The sequence below is a fragment of the Dicentrarchus labrax genome, unplaced genomic scaffold (assembly GCF_905237075.1).
Source record: "Dicentrarchus labrax unplaced genomic scaffold, dlabrax2021, whole genome shotgun sequence".
Lineage (NCBI taxonomy): Eukaryota > Metazoa > Chordata > Actinopteri > Moronidae > Dicentrarchus > Dicentrarchus labrax.
Genome location: NW_026136706.1, coordinates 28342803 through 28359368, shown reverse-complemented (window position 1 = coordinate 28359368; position 16566 = coordinate 28342803). Strand labels below are relative to the sequence as shown.

General features: G+C 40.2%; 3 protein-coding genes across 17 annotated transcripts in view; 1 reads left to right on the top strand and 2 right to left on the bottom strand.

The window, feature by feature from the left end:
* caska (calcium/calmodulin-dependent serine protein kinase a) overlaps window positions 1–16566 on the top strand; it is a 164783-nt gene that overhangs the window by 90986 nt on the left and 57231 nt on the right. The window lies entirely within an intron of this gene.
* LOC127365322 (probable G-protein coupled receptor 82) lies at window positions 1647–7845 on the bottom strand. The gene is made up of 4 exons (XM_051403312.1): window positions 7739–7845; window positions 3507–4360; window positions 3263–3394; window positions 1647–3145 (listed from the first exon to the last, which is right to left on the bottom strand). Exons 2-4 carry the CDS (start codon window positions 4353–4355, stop codon window positions 2906–2908), a joined length of 1221 nt encoding a protein of 406 aa, XP_051259272.1. The 5' UTR covers window positions 4356–4360; window positions 7739–7845; the 3' UTR covers window positions 1647–2905.
* On the bottom strand, window positions 10628–15332 carry gpr34b (G protein-coupled receptor 34b). Of its 2 annotated transcripts, none has more exons than XM_051403316.1 (3): window positions 14916–15332; window positions 13187–13799; window positions 10628–13065 (listed from the first exon to the last, which is right to left on the bottom strand). In XM_051403316.1, the coding sequence occupies exons 2-3, from the start codon at window positions 13774–13776 to the stop codon at window positions 12483–12485; spliced, it is 1173 nt and encodes a 390-aa protein (XP_051259276.1). In that variant the 5' UTR covers window positions 13777–13799; window positions 14916–15332; the 3' UTR covers window positions 10628–12482. The 2 variants fall into 2 exon arrangements, with proteins under 2 accessions (XP_051259276.1, XP_051259275.1); XM_051403315.1 differs by having other exon boundaries at window positions 14992–15328.

The window sequence follows — 16566 nt, the reverse complement described above, 5'->3', positions numbered from 1 at the left end:
CACCCCACGCAGGGGCGCCACCAGGAATTTTGGGCCCCATGACAAAAAAATCTAATTGGGCCCCCTCTGCGCAGCTGTTGTCACCACATCTCTAGGACCTTCAACTGTCCTATCAAAAGCTTTACATAACTCTAATTAAAGGCTTGCAACTGTCTTGCTTCTTGTAGTTCAATACTAGTACTAGCACAATATTTACTGCTGGTGATTTGTACATGCATGCAAGTCTGCATACAGTATGCAGTTCACTATTTGATGCAAGATTAAAAGGAACCATAAAAAAAGTGCTAAAGGCCATCTTTTACAGTCTCAATGTATTTTAATTATAAAATTTCAAAATGGAAAATTCTCTTAACGAAATTAATTAATTATTATTATTAATTATTATTATTATAATAAAGTCTGTATCTATAGATGTCATTCCATAATTCAATCTAAATGAACGTATCAAACTGGATTATTTTAATATTGTCTGTATCATGCAGGCTCAGGTAAACTACTCACTGTTTCCAACTGTCCAGCATCCAGTACAGACAGTAGGTTGTTGTTTTTTTATTTTATTTCATAATGATCATTATGTGAGAAAAGAATTGTTATTAATTTGTTGAATTTCTGTCATTAATAAATATTTCATTTTCTTTTTTGTAATGGTAAAAAGAGCAAGAGAGACAGAGAAATCCCCACAGACTCCCTGCAATGATGCTAACTGGCCTGTCATTGAACACAATGTTGCTCAGCTTCTTCACTGGGACAGGGAGGGGTACAGTGATGGGGAGACTGGGGTGCTGCTGACTCATCTGTTGTTAAGTCTGCTAAAAGGGGCAGGGACAATGATTTAATATGAATATGTTGCTAAACGTTTCCCTGAACTGATTAAATGGTGATTAAATGTAGACTAACACTAGTCTGTAGCTGGATATCTTATTTCACTATGGACATTAAGCCAACAGGTTAATACCACTCACAGACTATAGGCTCCTTTCTTGGTGAAACACTGGGTTACAGATTGACATCCTTTCCTTTGTCTTTCCTCTCTCTCTTTTCTCTCTTTCCTTTTTTGAAAACCAGATTTTGATTGACTAGTTAACATTGTGATCACTGTAGTTCTGGCTCATCTACTGACTGCAACTAAACACCGTTGATAAGGCAGGACCAAACCATTTCATGCAGATACAGAGGGGTGGTCGGTCAATATGGATGTTTACTTTTTGGTCAATGGGGATATTTAACTTTTACTGCCAAAAACAAGTAAAAACAAAGAGATCATTAGTTTTATTATTATCTTTAAAATATATATACTGAATGATGATGGTTTAATCATTTTATAACAGTTTTTACCTATTTTTTGGGGCCCCTGTCAGTCATGGGCCCTTGGAATTGTCCTAACTTTTCCCCCCTATACGGCGCCCCTGACCCCACGGGCCACCGCCACAGTTACACTGTCTTAACGAGAGCTCAACAGTCCAGGGAGAGGGTGTGTCGTGGTTCTGTCTCTCGGGTCCGCGACACGAGACCGTGGACTTTTGTGTCGCGATTTCAGTCTCGGTTTCAGAGCCGTTACAGCCCTACAGGATATCCTTCTGCACTCTTGTGAGTTGTGCATCTGAACGACTGTGACATGACAAGATAAATAAGGAACTCCTTACACACACTGTCTGAAGAACCTTTTATTGATAAACTGATAACTTTTAAAAGTGCTGTTTGTCAGCTGGCACTAGCCTCACACACTCCTAAGAGTGCCGGTAGCAATGAACTTTCATGTCTGAGAGCATTTTGCTTGAACAAACAGAAGCAATAATCTGTCACTGTGCCTTTAACAATAATAGACAACCACTGGAACTAATGCCAACTCTAGGGAGACTCCTGTCTTTCTCACAGAAACGAATGAAAGCATGCATACACTCTCACAGGCACACACACCTATATATGCACCAAATACACAAGGTTTACAGGCCTCTGGCATCTGTTATGAAGCTGAAAAATTGGGAGAATTATAAGGAAAACAGTGGCGATCATTCAGTGAGGAATTGGTTTCAGCAAATAAGCGAAAAAATGTCTTCAATTAATCTACCACAGGTTACGTTAATTGGGGGAAGCAAGTGTGACTTAGTTCATTTTTTTCTTGCAAAAATTAGAACTAGAAATGGTATTCAACATATTTTAATGTTGCCTATTTACAGATAGTTTGTCCAAACAAGTACACTCAAGTAACAGTTACAATGCAGACTAACGTGACTACCATGTGATCAAGAAGCCAAGCATCTATAGTTACAGTTATACAGTTATAACAGAATTAGATAAACACTCTTAATACAGGTTGATCATAATTTTGAGGTTCGGATAATTAATGTAAAACATAATAATGTAACTTTGATTATATGATATTCCTGCAGCTTTTTATTTAAAACTTATGTTTCCTTGGAAAGACAGTTGAATGTTTTTTTTTATTGGTCACTAAAATGCATATGAACAAACCTAAGAACATTTGTTCATATATCGCTTCTGCATGATGCCCATTGTCGCCTTGAAAACTCTCCCAATACAGGCTCACACACCTTCTGCACAAACACCAGTACAGTACACACTTGGGAAGCCTTCATCAATAATTTACACACAATTACTGAACAAGGTTTATAACACATGGATATCAAATATTAATAGGCTTCTGTTGCACATGGTGGTTGCTCTACAAACCTCTGCATGTATACTTGAAAATTATATCATGTTTCTTCCCGTAGATCTTGTCGCATTAAAAGTATTTTACAGGTATAAAGGACAAACTACGGAAAGCATACAAAACACAAAAAAAAAAGATTTTTCGTCCCTGGCTAGAATGCGTCTTTACCACTAGACTCCCAGGATTATGAGCTTTAAACATCAGGCTTCTTTCACAAGAACAGATTGCCAGCTACAAAACACTTTCATGACTTATGTTCACAGTGGCAGTAGGCACATTACCATCCCCCAATTCTGCAGCCTTCTGACTGGTACTTCCCCTAACTGACCAACACTTCTGCCTGCTTGGTTTGTTGTGGTTGCAACGTAAAAGTCTGAAGGTTTCATGACGGAAGGTCTTGTCTAATAGGAAATACATCAAGGGATCAGTTGAACCTCTCAGTGCAGCCAGAAGCAACAGGCAGTTCTTGAGCTAGAGGAAGAGGAAAATAAACTTGTCACCATTGCCCTATGTTGCCACACAAGCTGCTACAAATCAGTAAAGTAGTAAAGAACAATCTTTTTTGGCATTCAGGTAAAATGTTGTCACCTCGATCAAGGTGGAGAGTGGGTGACAGTGGTTGGGACCAGGTGAATATGTCAGCTGACGTTCATCATGTGCCAGAGAAATGAAAATGGGTTTGAAGATGTGGTATGGCAGCAAACAAACTGAAAGAACAACCTGTAAGGAGAAGGTTAAAAAAAAGACTTTCATATCATCCCAAGCCCATTACAGATACAAAAAAATGCATCTTTAAAGGTTTTATTTAGAGTATCGTATAACTTATATCCACCTGGATGACCACGATTTTTCGGAATGTCCTACCCAGCAAGCTCTGGGAAGTGGTGACGTTTGTGCTGCGACGTGAGCGTCCTATATGTCTCAACACTGTCATGTAGGAAAGCAGCAGCAGCAGGTAAAACACAAAGAACAGCGTTATAACAGGCACAACCAAAGCTGCAGACAGTTTGCCCCCTATTTCCACCGTAGGGTTGTAGCACACCTCTACACGTCCTCCTTTCTCAGCCTCTCGGTCCCTGCTGGCTGCTGAAGCGTTGGCGCTCAAAGCTTCGTTCACTGAGTAGTAAACTGTCACTGGCACGATACCACCTACCGCCAGCACCCACACTGTGGCACACACCCTGCTGGCAAAGGACGACCTTCTGAGAGAGGTGAAGAAGCTCTGTGGCAGTAGCGTTTTGAAGGCGCTCGGCCTGGAGGCATGGGTGTTTTGGATGAGGGCTGCAAAGCGACTGAGGGCCACGCAAGTGAGCATCATGAGGCTTATGTAGATGTTAATGTGGAGCACTGGAGTGATACCGTGCAGGACCAGTTGACACAGGATGCCACTCAGTGTCCAGACTGAGCCCCAGGCAAAGTAGGCTGCAAGGAAGGGGGTGGTGAGGCACAGCATCAGATTGGAGATACTCAGGTGGGACAGATAAATGTGGGTGGAAGAGATGGTGGAGATGCACCGGAGGAACACCCACAAAGACAGCATGTTGCCTGGGAGAGCTGTGAGGAAGTGGAGTGTGTAGACAGAGGGGAGGAAGAAGAGTGTGGCAGCGGTGGGGCAGAGGGAGAGAACAGAGGAGGAGAAGGAAATGTTATCTGGTGGAAAAGTGTACGCTGTATCGTCCATTTGATCTGTAAGAACACAAAAGTGATGTACAAGTGAGAGAGGACAGAGAAACACATTCACTGCAATCCTTAGTGCAGATGTTTTTTTGTTTAGTTGTTCACATTATTTTTTGAACATGGCCCATGTCTGATTCCATTGTGAACAGATCACAGTCATGGAGTGAGCTATGTGACAAGTGTCAATCTAGAGTTATGTAAATATTAGAGTAAATATTACATTAATTCTGCTATTTCTGTTCACACTGAGGTGGCATTGCAATTGATTGTGTCTTGATGTGTCTGACCACAAATGAAAGTGGCCTAAATCAGAATAGAAAAGATCAGATGTGATTTGTGACGTTCACAATGTCATGACAAAAAAAACTGATCTTAGTCACATATACAGTGGGTACGGAAAGTATTCAGACCCCTTTAAATTTTTCACTCTTTGTTTCATTGCAGCCATTTGCTAAAATCAAAAAAGTTCATTTTATTTCTCATTAATGTACACTCAGCACCCCATCTTGACAGAAAAAAACAAATGTAGAAATGTTTGCAAATTTATTAAAAAAGAAAAACTGAAATATCACATGGTCATAAGTATTCAGACCCTTTGCTCAGTATTGAGTAGAAGCACCCTTTTGAGCTAGTACAGCCATGAGTCTTCTTGGGAATGATGCAACAAGTTTTTCACACCTGGATTTGGGGATCCTCTGCCATTCTTCCTTGCAGATCCTCTCCAGTTCTGTCAGGTTGGATGGTGAACGTTGGTGGACAGCCATTTTCAGATCTCTCCAGAGATGCTCAATTGGGTTTAGGTCAGGGCTCTGGCTGGGCCAGTCAAGAATGGTCACAGAGTTGTTCTGAAGCCACTCCTTTGTTATTTTAGCTGTGTGCTTAGGGTTATTGTCTTGTTGGAAGGTGAACCTTCGGCCCAGTCTGAGGTCCTGAGCACTCTGGAAGAGGTTTTCTTCCAGGATATCTCTGTACTTGGCCGCATTCATCTTTCCTTCAATTGCAACCAGTCGTCCTGTCCCTGCAGCTGAAAAACATCCCCATAGCCTGATGCTGCCACCACCATGTTTCACTGTTGGGATTGTATTGGGCAGGTGATGAGCAGTGCCTTGTTTTCTCCACACATACCGCTTAGAATTAACGCCAAAAAGTTCAATCTTGGTCTCATCAGACCAGAGAATTTTATTTCTCATAGTCTGGGAGTCCTTCATGTGTTTTTTGGCAAACTCTATGCGGGCTTTCATATGTCTTGCACTGAGGAGAGGCTTCCGTCGGGCCACTCTGCCATAAAGCCCCGACTGGTGCAGGGCTGCAGTGATAGTTGACTTTGTGGAACTTTCTCCCATCTCCCTACTGCATCTCTGGAGCTCAGCCACAGTGATCTTTGGGTTCTTCTACCTCTCTCACCAAGGCTCTTCTCCCACAATTGCTCAGTTTGGCTGGACGGCCAGGTCTAGGAAGAGTTCTGGTCGTCCCAAACTTCTTCCATTTAAGGATTATGGAGGCCACTGTGCTCTTAGGAACCTTGAGTGCTGCAGAAATTCTTTTGTAACCTTGGTCAGATCTGTGCCTTGCCACAATTCTGTCTCTGAGCTCCTTGGGCAGTTCCTTCGACCTCATGATTCTCATTTGCTCTGACATGCACTGTGAGCTGTAAGGTCTTATATAGACAGGTGTGTGCCTTTCCTAAACAAGTCCAATCAGTTTAATTAAACACAGCTGGACTCCAATGAAGGAGCAGGACCATCTCAAGGAGGATTAGAAGAAATGGACAGCATGTGAGTTAAATATGAGTGTCACAGCAAAGGGTCTGAATACTTATGACCATGTGATATTTCAGTTTTTCTTTTTTAATAAATTTGCAAATATTTCTACATTTCTGTTTTTTTCTGTCAAGATGGGGTGCTGAGTGTACATTAATGAGAAATAAAATGAACTTTTTTGATTTTAGCAAATGGCTGCAATGAAACAAAGAGTGAAAATTTTAAAGGGGTCTGAATACTTTCCGTACCCACTGTAATCAAACAAAGATTTGGGCACTTGGGCCTGCAGTGTGAAAGCCTGCATGTAAGTTCCCACAGAACAACTCAAAAACACTCATTCAGTAATTTTAGTCCCCTCCAGTCAGAAAGTGTTTCTCCTTGTTCCTACAGTGTGCTGTCTGAATGCTGTCTGTGCAGAGTTTGACACTAGAAGGATGTTTTCACATTCATCTGCTGAAAGTGGAAAGTTTCTCTGTGCTCATTGAAAATCTGATTTTAAGGGGCGGGGCCTACCAGCAGGATTTGTGACATCACAAATAGTCAGGAAGTCAGTCCTGGTCCAGTATCAACTTGTACAGTGTGATGTAGAAACTTGAATCCACCAGTGCACATCCACTGAGAATGAACTTTACAGTGAAGTAGGAGACATCTTGTGTCCAGCAGGAAAACTGGAGATTACTGTTTAAGGATTTTAGCGGGTTGTCCCCTAATTGGAAGGTCTATACACAGTTAGCATATAGTTCATACTGTATACAATTAGTGTGAAGCTGGGACACTGTGTGAGTATCTTCATCATTTCCTGTATGTCCTCAGCAGCATATTTTGAAATCAAGTATTACATTTCACATTGATGCTGATATATTTGAGTTTACTTATTTTATGTGCCCAAAACATTGGCTACAAGTAGGATACTTTAACTAACTATGTTCATGTTATCAGGCTGGTGCTCCTTTAAAAAATCTTTAAGATTAAGCAACTGTGCCACAGCATTCAGGCGACTTCCTGTCATCAGTTGTTTTTTTCAAATTTCTGTATCATTTTTATAAATATTATTTTCAATATTATGAAAAGCACAAGAACCACAAATTGCTCCATATATACATACACCTGCAGAATTGCCTCTTTGCACTAGTTTGACCACTTCATCCAAGATCTTTTTACTTCATCCCAATCTATATCTTTATATACTATAAATAGGATTTTCTTTACAGGAGGAATAATATGGCAGATGTTGGGTAAATCTGATTGGCTGTTCATGTCTGAGCACACATGTCATTAATCATGTGATTTTTTTGAGGACTGCTCTCAAAAGTTACACATGTATGGGTTTAGTCCACATACTTTTGACCATGTAGTGCCTTTACTGAAGTTAGATGGAACTGCCATTGTTAATCATATGTTTTCAGCATTAGAACCAATTTCCTTAGGTTGAAAATGTATGTATGATTTTATGATATTTTAACAACAATGCTTCAACATCTTATATTCATCTTAATAAATTGTTAGGTCAACACCATAAAAAGGATATTATTATTTCACTGAAGTCATGATAATTAAGATGGAAAATGAGAGTATGCATCCAAATTTGCCGTACACACAGATCAGTTCATGTTCATGTTATACATACCTCTGACAGGAGCTCTGATGAGTTTATTAAAAGCTGTATGTAACAGCTGCCTCTATACGAAGCTTGTCTGTACCTTACTTCTTCTTATTAAATGAGATATGGAACCGCTCTTCAGAACTGCTTACTTGTTTGTGGGAGTGGTGGTGTTCTCACACATTCTATATTTGTATCTTTGTACTTCCTGACTTACCATGCATGCAAAATTAAATACTTATGTTTGTATGACTTCAGAATCTGTAAAGAGGCTAAGAAGTTGTGGAATTCTTGTGTATTTCTACACGAAATATTGTGGTGCATGTTGACAGCAGGGCATTTCCGTACTTTATTATTATGTGAGCAGTTTAAGACACATATATGCAATCCTCCTTTTCACAGTTTGATTTTATTTTTAAATGCATATTAAGCAATGTATTCAAATGTGCAAACTGCTGTTCCTCACAAATGGAATTTGTAGCTTTAGTCTCACTCTTTCAACCTGAAGACACTCTTCTTCATTTCCTCTGTCTCCTTCCCCCTGGTCTTATCTACACAGGAGTTATACCAAGTGATCTAGTTAATTTCTCATTTGTTAACACTGTTTCTATTCCGCCTTGGGGTGGCGCTGCTGCTCTAGGTGTAGTTGCCAAGGAAAGAGAGTTAGGTGTCTTGTCAAGGGCATAAACTTCTCTCTTTACTCTCATCAGGGTCAGATCTAGAGAAATATTCACAGGGTGTCCAGAGGGTGGCATGGAGACTTTAAGGGGAAATATTTGCTGATTTAATCTCAATCAATCACATATATCAATATTTGCTTGGAAAAGCCCCCAAATGAAGATACTTGAGCTCAACTAGTTTTTAAATCTAAAATGCAACCATAATAGATCATGAAATTATGAATGATAATTTAATGATCTGTGTGCCAAAAAGTGCCAAATTGAATTTAAATATCTAAATCAACTGCTAAACTAATAGAAGTGACTGATGAAGATGATGATGACGACGACGAGAAAAGCCACAACAATAGGGGACGATGATGATAGTAATGATAATCGTAATAACAGTAACTGTAATAATAGTAATAATAATAACAATAATATCAGTAATATTAGCAGTGGGGGTAAAGCAGGACCATGGCAGCAGGCACCACCAGCTTACTCTTAAACGTTGAGAGGGTGTCTGCCTCCCGAACCACAACTGGAAGCTGGTTCCACAGGAGAGGAGCTTGGTAACTGAAGGCTCTGGCTCCTGTTCTACTTTTAGATACTATAGGAACCACAAGTAGCCCAGCATTCATAGAACGTAGTGTTCTAGAGGGGTAATAGGGTACTATGAGCTCTTTAAGATATGAAGGGGCCTGACCATGAAGAGCTTTGTAGGTGAGGAGGAGGATTTTAAATTCTATTCTGAATTTTCACAAGGAGCAAATGTGGAGAAGCTAATACAGGAGAAATATGATCTCTTTTCCTAGTTCCTGTCAGTACTCGTGCTGCCGCGTTCTGAATTAATTGGAGCATCTTGATAGGCTGATAATAAGGAGTTGCAGTAATCCAGCCTAGAAATAACAAATACATGGATTAATTTTTCTGCATCCGTCTGTGACAGGATGTCTTTAATTTTTGCAATGTTACGTAAATGAAAGAAGGCAGTCCTGGAGGTTTGCTTTATGTGGGAATTAAATGTCCTGATCAAAGATAACTCCAAGATTCCTGATGGTGGTGCTGGAGGCCAAGGTAATACCATATAGAGTAACTATATCTGTAGACAGTCTCAGGTTTTCAAAACTTAATTTTTTCTGAGTTTAACATCAGAAAATTGCAGGACATCCAGGTTTTTATGTCCTTAAGACATGCTTGTAATTTAGATAAATGATTAATTTCATCAGGCTTAAATGATAGATATAACTGGCTATCATCTGCATAACAATGAAAGTTAATGGAGTGATTCCTAATAATGTTGCCTAAGGGAAGCATATATAAAGTGAATAGAATTGGTCTAAGCACCGAACCTTGTGGAACTCCATTACTAACCTTAGTGTTTATGGAGGATTCATCATTAACATGTACAAACTGAGAATGATATGATAAAAAGGACTTAAACCAGCTTAGTGCGGTTCCTTTGATGCCAATTAACCACAGAAATATATCAAATATAAAATGACAAATCTGATCTTTGGTGATCCCAATTATATAATTGTGGTTGCTGCTCTGTATGTTTTTCAGCTATCACTGGTTACAACACAATACAGTGGCAGATGAATATAAATGAACTATTGCTTGACCCCACAAAAAAAACCTCACAAAGGTTAGACTTTCTTCTACAACTTAAACGATAAATCGATTAGGCAGTTGAGAAACGTTATTTATCATGAAAAACCAACATTCTCAGGATCCTGCTTTTGCCTTGTGAGTGTTTGTAGCAGTTCTCCCTTTTACTTCATTGTAAATTAAACATTTTTTAATTTTGGACAAAACAAGCAATGTGAAGCTCTAGGAATTTAGGAGCGACATTTTTAAACACACTAATGTTCATAAATGTCGTTTTATGGATGTTGGTCTGTTGTTTGGTCTGTACAGTTGTTAAGAAATATCTCAACAACTATTACGCATTAACACATGTTCTCCAGGGGATGAATACTAATATCTTTGTTGATCTTCAGACTTTTTAATGTAGCACCATTATCGGGTCAAAATTTCAATTTATACAATACTTGTACAATATCTGTAAAACAAACTAACCATCAGGCTCACTTGTACTTGCTTTGAATTCTAATTAGCAAATGTTAGCATGCCAACAGGCTACACTTCGTAAACATGGTCAACATTATACCTGCTAAACATCTATATGTTGCAGTAATTCTATACCATTTTCTGACATTCTGTGGACTCAAATCAGAAAAGAACATTCAACACATTGTTCCTAATGAATGTAATCAGTATTAGTTTAATTGTGCATACAAAGAGTAATGTTTTCTCTGTTAAAACAAAATGTCTTCACTCACTGCCCAAAAACAAAGCTTGGCGTAAAATACCTTGTACAATACTATGAAGTCATATCACCAGAAAACTGTTTTATTAGATTTAAGTCTTTGTTGCTGTTGTGTCAGTTGTTGAGCAGACTTTGCTCATGCTTTTTTTTTAAACACATGGGCTACCGCTAGTGCCTTGTAGACATGGTCTAAACTTGTTGTCCCAGGAGATTCCACACCAATTGGGAAAAAATAGAACAGATTTTATGTTTGCTTTCATGTATGAGTGTCCTGAGATAACTTCTGTTATGAATTGGCGCTATACAAATAAAATTGAATTGAATTGAATACTTTGCTTGCTTACCCAGTTATGCCAAGAAATAAACACCCATCAGCCATAATATTGTGAGCACTGAGAAATGAAGTGAATAACACTGATTATCTGGTTATCATGGCTCCTGTCACTGGGTAGGATATCCTCAAAGTTGATGTGTTTAGAAGCAGGAAAAATGGGCAGCGTCAGGATTTGAGCGACTTTGACAAGGGCCACATTGTGATGACTAGACGACTGGGTCAGAGCATCTCCAAACTGCAGCTCTTGTGGGGTGTTCCCGGTCTGCAGAGGTCAGTACCTATCAAAAGTGCTCCAAGGAAGGAAAAGATGCGGAGACAGGGTCATGGGTGGCCAAGGCTCATTGATACATGTTGGGAGCGAAAGCTGGCCCGTGTGGTCCGATCCAACAGACGAGCTACTGTAGCTCAAACTGCTGAAACAGTTAATGCTGGTTCTGATAGAACGTGTCTGGAAACACATGCATCGCAGGTTGTTGGAATGGATTCTGCATAACATTATGTGCCTAGTCGGTCAGAATGTGGCTGATCCGTGTACATGTACCAAAACCCTAGGTCTTCTGCAGCCTTGTCTATATAGCTACTAAAGCATGAAGCCATATTAAAAACATGTTTTAAATGCAGTAACAATGCAAGGTGCATCTCTGTCTTTGTGGCCTCCATCCAATCCTGCGGATGCTACCATATGTAACAAACACAACATGTTGGTGTTATCCTCTTACTCCAATCTCACCACATAGCTTAATATAGGGCTGTTGTTTAAAATAAAGGGAAGTGGTTTGCAGTATGACAAAAATAACAGGAAGTTTTTGTAAAATTACACAATTAGTATACAGAGAGTTTCTGCGGGTCATAAAAAAGAATTATCTAAAATGTAGGCCTTAAAATGTGTTAAATATGAGCTTGACAGGTCTTAAACATTGATTGGATTATGAAGTTATCATTGATTTTATAAAACTGACATAGAATTTGAAGCCTGCCAAGCCTATTGCAAGAAAACACTCAAATTAGGAACTTTTGGAATAAAGCCATCAGAGGGGAAGTCAGAAAAACAGAAAGCCGCCTTAGAAAGCCAGTCCCAGTGCGACCCATTCAACATTAACTCCTGCAATTTCATTCATAATGGCCTTAAAAAGTTCCTAAAAAGTCTTAAATTGAAGTTGTTGAAACCTGCAGAAACCCTGATACAAGTTTAGCTAACATCATAAATATTGTTAATGCTCTCTGACAGTATAATCAAACTGGTATGTTTTTTCAGTGCTGATAAAACAATGTAGAATTCAGGGTACTCCAGTAAAATTAATTCCAGCATCAATTTCCGGAAAAGTGGAAACTTTCACCCATAGTCAACTCGGGCAACAGCGGCAAATAGATGTAGGTGGCAGTCAACCTCCCCCTCCTTGCCTCTGCTACTGCCTTGATTACTTTGGAACAATGGTCTGAGAACCTTTACAGCCCATCTGGGTTGGGTTCAATGGCTATGGTATCCTTCTGAGTGCTGATTAAGCAGACGTTTGTCTGTCCTCTGTCAGTCCTTCCATTCTTAGCGTCCAAATCAACAGTGGAGCTGCTCCCGCTGACTCCAGTAACATCTCGCACACAAAACACGTTGCTCACCAAGCGCAGCACCTCCTTCCTCACTGAGGAGGATAACAGGAAGTACATAACTGGATCCAGGCAGCTGTTAACGGCAGAAAACAGCAAAGCCACCTCATTGGCTTTGTCAGCCACACCCTGCCAGAAACATGAGGTTTGTGTGATCTGGGTTTTTATGTAGAACACCCTGACCATGTGGTAGGGTACAAAACAGACAGTGAAGAGAAAGAGGATGAAGAAGGACTTCTTGGCGGTTCGAGCGTAGCGGGGCGCATTGGGCAGACCTGGTTTCTCTTGCGATGTTCTCAGAAGCTTGAGGGCGATCTTTCCATAAGACACCACTAGAAAGATGTATACGAGCCAGAAGACAACCACCACAAAGATGTTGATGTAGGCTTTCCACTTTGCATCATGGAGCAGCTTGTAGTGGAAACACCTGCAGATGACAAACATGTTATGTCAGCTCTAACTGCTCATATCACACATGCTGGGATTTTTTACCAAACCAGTAAGACCTAATAAACGTATAAGAAAGTTTGATTACGGGCGTCACCAACCTTTTCAAGTGTGAGTGATTCTTTGACATCAGGAGCGCCAAAGTCAAAGCAGAGGCCACAATCCAGATGACTGCACAGAGAGCAGTGCTCCACCTTGTGGACCGCAGTCTGTGCTGCATCCCTGCACCACGATGGATCTTCAGGTAGCGATCCACGCTGATCAACCCCAGCAGAGTGACACTAATATACATGTTCATGTAGAAAAGATTGCCCACTACTTTACATAAGGTAGCATTAAGGTTCCAGATGTTACCCTGGCTGTGATAGAGTATCCTGAATGGCAGACATACCACCAACAGCAGGTCTGCAAAAGCTACATTTATGAGAAACACCCGCACAGAGTTCTTCTTGGAGTGAACACAGAAGAAAACCCACAGAGCCACCAGGTTCCCAAATAGACCCAGGATGAAGATTATAGAGTAGAGTACCGCCAACAGGCTTTGATATGCGCCAAGGTCCACGCAAATTTGTTGGGGGTCAGGAGTTGTGGTCAAGTTCATTACACTGGTCATTGTGGGGATAAGAAAAAGGGAGCTGTTTGCAGTCTGGAAGATGGTTGTGGCACACGTGGTGGAGATATTTTTTGTCATGGTGGATTTTGTGATCCTCTGCCCTGCAAATGGGAAGGAAACAAAGGTGAAGTATTTTGGATTAACTGTAGTGTGTTTTTTTTTTTTTTTGGGAACGTTTTGGACTCATTAGTGCAGGTTTGTGTGACAGCCGAGGTCCAGCTGTATGGATTAGCCCTGAATCAGCAGTAATCTTTCCCTCAATAATCACGTATAACACCAGCTGACCACCATATTAACAGAAATTGGAAAGCCAGAGAAAGAACAACACTTACAACACTGTACAGCTAAACAGCTCTTAACTCTATCATACCATCTATTTAACATGCCCAACCACTTGAACAACCATTCGGGCAGTCAGTTCACTGCAGTTCATATCAAGAGATCAGGACTGGGTTGCACCAGCAGTTTGTAAGTTCTCTCCCAAGTTAGGGTGTAAAGTTGACACTAGTCTTAGTAACTAACTCCTAATTAGTTTGTAACTAAATCAGCCTCTAAAATTGGTTTCACCATGATTTATTGGGTCATAACCTATGTAGTTTGGACATAGTCATAACTACAGTGTTAACTAAGGAATTAATAAGGGAATCTATAAAGAATCGGACTATCGAGCAGAAACTAATTAAGCCAAGTGGCCAACCAACAATCAGAGATATCATCATTATGGTTACCAAGTGCATTCGTTTTTTGGCTGTCATGAGCCACTTGGCATTGTAGCACATTGTCATAAGCTAGATCAATATTTAAATTTCATATCAATAAACTAGGTTTCTACTGGGTTCATGTGTTGCAAAATGGCTGCAATGTGCGTGGCAGAAAAATCTGCTGTTTTACCATCAGTGAGTACAATTCTTTATTTTATGAGTTACACTACCCTAGGGACATGTCTAACTATTTAGATTAGATTGAGATTAGTTCCTTAAAGTTATATGGTAACTTATCTCTGTGGTGCAACCACTTTTATTTTAGTTATGCATAAATCATAACTTAGTAATAATTTACAATATAACTAGACTAGGTTCGAACTTAAACACAGCTGGTGCAACAGCCTGCAGTAACTGAAACAGTAAGAAAAGGAAAAGACAGCATGCAGTCTTTATCTTGCAGCCAGTGTAGCAAAGATGTTGCTAATATGGAGTGGAACTTGTCAAAGTACTCACCTAGTCATTGAAGTCCATTAAAAAACATTTACATTCCTCTTGTACACACTCTCCGGACTGAAGGATAGAAGCTTACCTGTGGTTTTTGCCGTTCTTTTCCTCTGAGTAACTCTAGTATACTCCCTCGAGTTTAATATGGAGGAAGGACCATACAGAATTTGCTGTCCTGCAAAGACTCATAAAGTTCAAGATCCCTTCCTTCTGTTATTGTGTATTCAACTCTCTGCTGTAGTCTGTCTTTCACTGACCAAATATTATATGTTCATAAATAGCACTGTGTAGAGTGTGCTTATTTCTTTTGTTTCCTCTCTATGAGAGGCATGCCCTCCCCAGCTGTGCTGTCGAAAGTAAAGAAATGCTGAAGTGCAGAATGTGGTGGTGTTTCAGAGAGAAAACTTCAAGCTGTGGTCAACCCCCTCTTTCCTTGCAACCACTACGCAATACTCAGGCTGAGATAGAGAGAAAGACAGGGCTGCGCTTAGTGCAGACCTTCTAAATACACACATGAGGGCAAACAGCAGGACCACAGAGCATGCACCACTTGTATATATACAATATGCTTTTCACTTTGGTCTTTGATTATAATATTGAGGTATCTGCTGAGTGTAGCCAACTGTGAACGAAAAAGGTTCCCAAAATACCACTGTATGCCCTCACAGTAATTAAAGCAGTGGCTTCAGAGTAAAGCACGCTGTGGTTTAAATTGCCACCCAAGAGACATTAGCTGCTGTCAACCTCTCGAGCTAAATTTGTAGGCAAGGGTCAAGGGAATCATACCTGCTCTTGAATGTTAATCATGCCATCACATTATTAAACCTTAGGTTGGAGCAGAGGCATTATTAACAGTCAGTGACTCGCAAGAAAAACCTGTTTGAAAATGTGTTTGTGTCCAACCACGGTGGTTTGGACCAATCAGTGTCCTATGAGAAATTACTGGCAGCTACAACATGAGCTACAGGTGTGGTTTAACACTTGGAGTGTGTGATGTCAGTAAGAGTTTGTCTATGTTATGTGGTTCACTAATCTGATTGGTTGTAGGCATGGAAATCAAGTAGCGGTTCCTGGTGAGAACCAGTTCAAAAATGTCAGATCTATTGGAATTGTATTCCTCCAAGCATTTCATCCATTTTAGATGATGACAGACAGACAGTTGCTACAGTTAGCTCTCAGGCTCATACTCAGAGATGATAAAACAGTTTCATTGTTTGCAATAAGGGAATCTATAAAGAGTCAGACTGACAAGCCGAATCGTATCAGTAAAATCTTGTAAAGTCTTCTAGTCTTCCGACCACTCAAAACGCTTTTACACCACATGCCATATTCGCCCTTTCACACACATTCACTCAGTGATGGCAAAGTCCATTGAACAGAAACGCATTCATACACATTCATACACCGATGCACAGCATCGGGAGCAATTTGGGGTTCAGTATCTTGATCAAGGATACTTTGACATGTGGCAGGAGTAGCCGGGGATCGAACCAACAACCTTCCGATTAAGGATGACCCCCTCTGCGCCATAGCCGCCTTGTCAATCACCATCAACATCTTTCCCCCAAAAAAACAAAATTTTATTAAATTGATTCATTTCTCCTTGAGCAATTGGTGTATTGTTTTATCCTGATGTGTTGGGTGGTTAAAATCTTGGTTA